Genomic DNA, 6,730 nt, shown 5'->3' with positions numbered 1-6,730 from the left:
GATAAGTTTGTGGCCTAAGGTAGAAGGAGTCAATTTTAGAAAACATTCATTCATTCACTTAGAAAACATTCATTCACTTAGTCCAGCAGTCAATAGACAATAGACAATAGATGCAGGAGTAGGCCATTCGGCCCTTCGAGCCAGCACTGCCATTCACTGTGATCATGGCTGATCATCCGCAATCAGTACCCTGATCTTGCCTTCTCCTCATATCCCTTGACTCCGCTATCTTTAAGATCTCTATCTAACTCTTTCTTGAAAGAATCCAGAGAATTGGCCTCCACTGCCTTCTGAGGCCGAGCATTCCACAGATCCACAACCCTCTGTGTGAAAAAGTTTTTCCTCAACTCTGTTCTAAATGGTCTACCCCTTATTCTTAAACTGTGGCCTCTGGTTCTGGACTTCCCCAACATCGGGAACATGCTTCCTGCCTCTAGCGTGTCCAATCCCTTAATAATCTTATATGTTTCAATCAGATCCCCTCTCATCCTGATGAGTTATACAGCTCTCATTACACGCACATGCAGTTCAACTCTGAGTGATTATGCAGAAAGTTTGTAGTTAATAACTCATCTCCTTCTACCTTTGGCCACGAACGTATCAATCACACCTGCTGTGGACACTTTCTGGAGGTCCAAGATCCGTATGCTCCACGACCGCTGGACTAAGTGTGTAAATGTAGGAGGGGACTATGTTGAAAAATAAATGTGCTAGGTTTTCTAAAATTGACTCCTTCTACCTTAGACCACAAACTTATCAATCACCCCTCGTAATTGCACCAGCCCTGTTATGATGCTCTAGGCGGGGTGTGGGGCAGAGGGGAGCCATTGGATTCTACTGATCTTCAGATGACAGTCTGCAGAGAACCATTGGCTGTTCCCAACTTCCATACCAGTGCACAGATACACGTAGAGAGGAGCTTTATGACCCTATATTTTTTCTTCTTGCATTTGTTCAGGTGTTAACCAATAAAACAGACCCAATTGTCTACTTAAAGAAACATAAAGAAAGAAAGATTAGCATTATGTGACACATGTACATCAAAACATAGTATAGTTTGTGTCAAATTACAAAGTAATTCAGTGAGGATTGTTCTTGACTGTCTGCAAGTGTGGCTTCACTTCCAGTGGCAACATAGCATGCCCACAACTCATCTTACTTTTTAAATTGCAGAGAGCACAACTTGCTCCTGCATGCTCTCTTTGCAATTTAACCCCTTGAGTGCAGGTGACAATTTGGTAAGTGTATGTTCAACTTCCTCCAAGCCTACAAATAAATATTCAAACTAGGGGACAGAGAAAGAGAATAACTGAGTTTGACCTCTTGTTCTTTAGAAATTTTTTGACAGATTGCTGTTTTGCCATAGTTTGTAATATCAACTGTGCATTTCAAAGATTCAAAGGTTCAATTTAATGTCAGAGAAATGTATACAATATACATCCGGAAGTGCTTTTTCTTTGCAAACATCCATGAAAACAGAGGAGTGCCCCAAAGGATGAATGACAGTTAAACGTAAGAACTCCAAAGTACCCGCCCCCCCCCCCCAGCTCCCCTTCCTCTTTCTGTGCAAATGTTCAGCAGTGCTTACTGCATTGGATCTAATTCTGCACCCACAGCACCCAGTGTGAGTGCACAGACTGTACAACCAACATACTTCCTACTAGTTAGAAATCACAACCTGGATCATATCGTTTTTCTGAAAATGAATATTGTAGATTTACCTACTTCAATTAACTACAACTTTATGATTTGCTAATGCTTAGAGCTTGTGAAGATTTACTCAGCAATGCATCGCCCACATAGGGACAAGTGCCTTGTGATCGGGATCAAAATTTAGAGGTGTACTGTTTATGCTGTACGTCAACCATACAGGAGAGCCTTGAGTTAAGTTAGTGCACTTACTGGCGGAAAGCATCCTGGTGTGATTACAACATGGGAGCAGTTTAACTCCCAGATACCCTTTCCAACAGGATAAATGTGTTGCCCAAACATTCTCATCAGGGATTGGGTTGCCATTCCAAATGACCTGTCTCATAGTCGGTTTCCTTTCCAAACTCTAATTAAAGTGAAGATGCAGATCTTAGATTATGATGGATATTCACTGTTTTTTTGGCATACTCAGCTTTCTAACACAGCAGCAGGGAACTCCTAGAGATCAAAGAGTTGTTTTGAGTAACCAATACTCCAACCAATATTCTTTGTTCAGCTTCTTGCCATAAACAGTCTTCAGTTCTTATTGTAAATGGCAAGCAGTAATCAGACTGAAGTTAAAAGATCAGCTTCTCAAACAAACAACACTGTCTCTAGATCACAGACTGCTGGCCCACAGAAAGGAACTGGTTGCAATGTATGAGAATGGGGTGATGTTAATTGGCCTGTATCAAACCAGACAACATTGGCTAAGTTATCTAGTTCAAGGAAGTTTGCAAATTGAAGAGAGACACCTGCAAAATATTGCTCCATCCTAAACTTGTTTCTCTTCTCTTCCTTCTAGGTTGTTCGTGTAAGCAATATCTTCATGAAGAGGTCACACCAGAGAGGGCAACCCCTCCTAGTGATGCACATCCAGATGTTTCGTCCCATCTCAGCATGATAGCTGTGGAGTGGTTCTTCACCCATTGAAAGGTGAAGATGGCACACGAAGCTGAGAGGATGGTTCTCAGAGCTAGGTTCTTGTACCTGACTACCTACAGGAAGCAGACCAGTTCAAAATTGCCTCTTTTATTTCATTATTTATGAATGAGACTCTTTGCAATACAAATCATATTGACAGAGAAGCCTTAATTGTGTTTCTTAGCTGTAGATGCTCCTTACATCTACAAATTTTTGCTTTCTACATTGCATATATTTTCACAAACAATAATTTCATTCTGGAAGAGTTTATGACCTAAAAGGGACGTCAAATAAAATGGGCACTTTAGTTCATTTTTATTGATCTCTTACCTCTAAATTTCACTTTGGCTTCTCATACACCTTGAAAACGGACTGATTTTTTAAACTCAAGGAAGTCTATAGATATTGGAAATCTTTTTGCTCCAGGCTAGGTTTTAATAATCTCCTCTTCCTGGTGGAAGTCAAATATAGATTTTATCCAAATCTGGAAAACGTCAATATGTTTTGCCTTCTTACAGGACAAGATGGACTGAATTTATTAAGTGAATATGATATTCATCTTTATTTTTGTATATATCTATATTTGTTTATCAAATAAGGCACTTTTTAAATGGTTGCATCCTATACTCACAGACTGGAGCAGGTAACCCTTGGATGGTTGCTGGAGGATCCTGGTTATTCCAAGTAGAAAATGCTGTACAGTATATTTTAATGCCAAAAAATGAGAAAGTAATCACTTTCAAAATTAATCAGCCTGGTTGTGATGTAATATAACTTAGGTTATATTACATCACTTCCTTAAAAATATCATTCAAAAACAGGTCCTGAAGAAATCTTTAGGCCAGAAACACTCACAGGAAACAGGAAATGGTAACGTTCTTTTGAGTATGAGAGGAAATCAGAGCACAATGAAACTGAACACACATTTACTATAAAGTAACATGAACCAGCAGAACTCAAGGTTGCGTTTGGTGGTGATGGTGGTCCTGTTATTTTCTGGCAAAGGTAAGTGTCGCTGTGAAATGCTGTTGTGTTAAACCTGGTTAAAAATCACTATAGCGCCTGCCTTGCCTCTGTGTTGCTTTGCTGAACGTCACACCCAGATGCCTGAGTGATTTGATAGAAACATGCTTAACTGCACCTTAAAACAAGTTTACTTCTGAGGTTTTTAAATGGTAAGTATTAGTCACAGTGTTTGTTATTATTTTTTCTCAGCAAATTAATTGTTTGGAATTTATCTTGCAATTATTTGAAAAAATCCTTTCTTTTCCAAATATGTTTGCATAGACTGTGGTACTAATGTATTTTTTCCAGTTTTCAAATCCATCCTCACCAGTTATATGTAAAGGGTAAGATCAATTTTTAAAAACTAAAACTTTGTTATCACTCATAATCATTCTTGTTCAGTGGCACTGATCATGTTGGTTTACAATTCCAGCTGATTATCAGTATAATTTAACACTTTCATGAAAGTCTTGTCCTTCCCCCAGATCTAGTTAATCATATGCAAAAATTACATTTTTAAAAAATTAAAAATTGTTTGTTTATTGCTGTATCTCCCACTCATAATTTTTCTGAATTCCTGAGGTGCTGTTCGCTGTTTTTCCTGTTCTTTGTCAGACACATCCTGCGCACTAGGTGACTGTCTCATTAGGTCATACAAAAACTGCTGCTGCTGGCAATGATCCCACACAATGAACTATGAGCACGTGAAGAATCTCCTCTTTCAACTTAGCTCTGACTTGTCTGCGAAAAAGGCAGACTGAACTCTTGGGGATTAAAAGGACAGTTAGGGATTTCAGAGTGCTTAAAAAGTGCCCCATTGTGTTTCAGGTTGGAACTTTCTCATCGCCTCAGTCGTACACTCGTTAGGTCTGTTTTATATTCCAGTATTTTAGAGAGAAGGTCAGTAAAGAGTGAAAGAGAAAAAAAATGAGATAAAACAGCTGCTGTGTGGCGTCAAATTGCTGTTTCCCGGCAATGGAATGGCAAAGACGTCCCAATCCTGTCAGGTGCCCCATGGTCACGGGGCAGTAACAGGCAGCATGTCAGAATCGCCACTCAGACATCCCTCCTGCCCGGGAAGGAAGCTGCACACTGGAGGGTGCAGTGGCACCTCCAACCTGAACACAATGTGCTTCGAACTGATATCGAATGATATGTCGGCAAGTGGAAATGAAAAGCTTCACAAAACAAGAACTCAAAACTAGGTTTGATGAATTTCTATTGTTCCTTCCTTTGAATTACTGATTCCAACTGTCGCCTTCAGAGAAACAAGTTCCCTTCTCTTCGCGAAGCATGTAACATAGTAAAAAAGCCTCTTGGCCCATGACATCCATGCTGACCTCTCTGTTCAGGATTCAGATTTACTTACCACACGTACAGCGCATGAGGTGGACGGTAGCGGGTAGCTTGATGCAATTAAGCTCAGAGTTCAAATCTGGCATTGACCCATGTGTAAGGAGTTTCTATGTTTTCCCCGTGATGGTGTGGGAATCCCGGTGTTCCAGTAAGGAGTTTGTACATTCTCCCCGTGACAGTGTGGGAATCCCAGTGTTCCGGTCAGGAGTTTGTATGTTCTCCCCGTGACAGTGTGGGAATCCCGGTGTTCCGGTCAGGAGTTTGTATGTTCTCCCAGTGACGGTGTGGGAATCCCGGTGTTCCGGTCAGGAGTTTGTACGTTCTCCCCGTGATGGTGTGTGATCCCAGTGTTCCGGTCAGGAGTTTGTACGTTCTCCCTGTGATGGTGTGTGATCCCAGTGTTCCGATAAGGAATTTGTACGTTCTCCCTGTGACGGAGTGGGATTACTGGTGTTCCAGTAAGGAGTTTCTACATTTTCCCCGTGATGATGTGGGAATCCTGGTGTTCCAGTAAGGAGTTTGTACATTCTCCCTGTGACAGTGTGGGAATCCCAGTGTTCTGATAAGGAATTTGTATGTTCTCCCTGTGACGGTGTGGGATTCCGGTATTCCGGTCAGGAGTTTGTACGTTCTCCCTGTGACGGAGTGGGAATCCCGGTGTTCCGGTAAGGCGTTTATACGATCTCCCCGTGACGGTGTGGGAATACTGGTGTTCCAGTCAGGAGTTTGTACGTTCTCCCTGTGACGGAGTGGGAATCCCAGTGTTCCGGTAAGGCGTTTATACGATCTCCCTGTGACGGAGTGGGAATACTGGTGTTCCGGTCAGGAGTTTGTATGTTCTCCCTGTGATGGAGTGGGAATACTGGTGTTCCGGTCAGGAGTTTGTACGTTCTCCCCGTGATGGAGTGGGAATACCGGTGTTCCGGTCAGGAGTTTGTATGTTCTCCCTGTGATGGAGTGGGAATACTGGTGTTCCGGTCAGGAGTTTGTACGTTCTCCCCGTGATGGTGTGGAAACCCGGTGTTCCGGTCAGAAGTTTGTACGTTCTCCCTGTGATGGTGTGGAATCGCGGTGCTCCGGTTTCTATTCACAGTTCAAAGATGTATAGAGGGTAGGTTACTTGGTCGTTGTAATTTGTCTCGAGATAAGGCTCGTGTTAAACAGGTGTGTTGCTGGCTGGTGCAGCTCGTTGAGCTGAAAGGGCCTGTTTCATTGGGCCGGAAGGGCCTGTTTCATTGGGCTGGAAGGGCCTATTTCGCTGGACCGGAAGGGCCTATTTCATTGGGCCGGAAGGGCCTGTTTTGTTGGGCCAAAAGGGCCTGTTTCGTTGGGCCGGAAGGGCCTGTTTCATTGGGCCGGAAGGGCCTGTCTCATTGGGCCGGAAGGGCCTGTCTCATTGGGCCGGAAGGGCCTATTTCGTTGGACCAGAAGGGCGTATTTCATTGGGCTGGAAGGGCCTGTTTCATTGGGCCGGAAGGGCCTGTTTCATTGGGCCGGAAGGGCCTGTTTTGTTGGGCCAGAAGTGCCTGTTCCGCACCCTGTTTCTAAATAAATAAATACAGCAAAATGCACCATTAGCATTATCAACAAACACAGCCAAGGGCGTGCTAAGGGCAGCCCGCAAGTGACACCACACATTCCAGTACCAATATTGTACTCCCACAATGCCTGGCAGACAACACAGAATGCAACAATATATACCGCGACACGCAACAAAACAACAATTGCAAAAGAAGTCCCTTCCACCCAAACACAT

The 6,730-nt window shown here is 42.9% G+C and overlaps 1 protein-coding gene across 3 annotated transcripts in view; it reads left to right on the top strand.

Moving 5' to 3' along the window:
- The first annotated feature begins 3,467 nt into the window (after positions 1-3,467).
- The window catches only part of tmem154 (transmembrane protein 154), a 40,099-nt gene continuing 36,836 nt past the window's right edge, over positions 3,468-6,730 (top strand). Inside the window, exon 1 of one of the 3 annotated variants that reach the window (XM_072256070.1) lies at positions 3,468-3,618. In XM_072256070.1, the coding sequence (XP_072112171.1) occupies positions 3,555-3,618 (64 nt within the window). In that variant the 5' untranslated portion in view covers positions 3,468-3,554. Of the gene's footprint in view, positions 3,619-4,671; positions 4,824-6,730 lie in introns of those variants that run through there. The other 2 variants (XM_072256069.1, XR_011885762.1) reach the window with 2 other exon arrangements.

The sequence above is a fragment of the Mobula birostris genome, chromosome 4 (genome assembly GCF_030028105.1).
Source record: "Mobula birostris isolate sMobBir1 chromosome 4, sMobBir1.hap1, whole genome shotgun sequence".
NCBI classification, from domain to species: domain Eukaryota; kingdom Metazoa; phylum Chordata; class Chondrichthyes; order Myliobatiformes; family Myliobatidae; genus Mobula; species Mobula birostris.
This window is presented reverse-complemented; position numbering and strand designations above follow the sequence as displayed.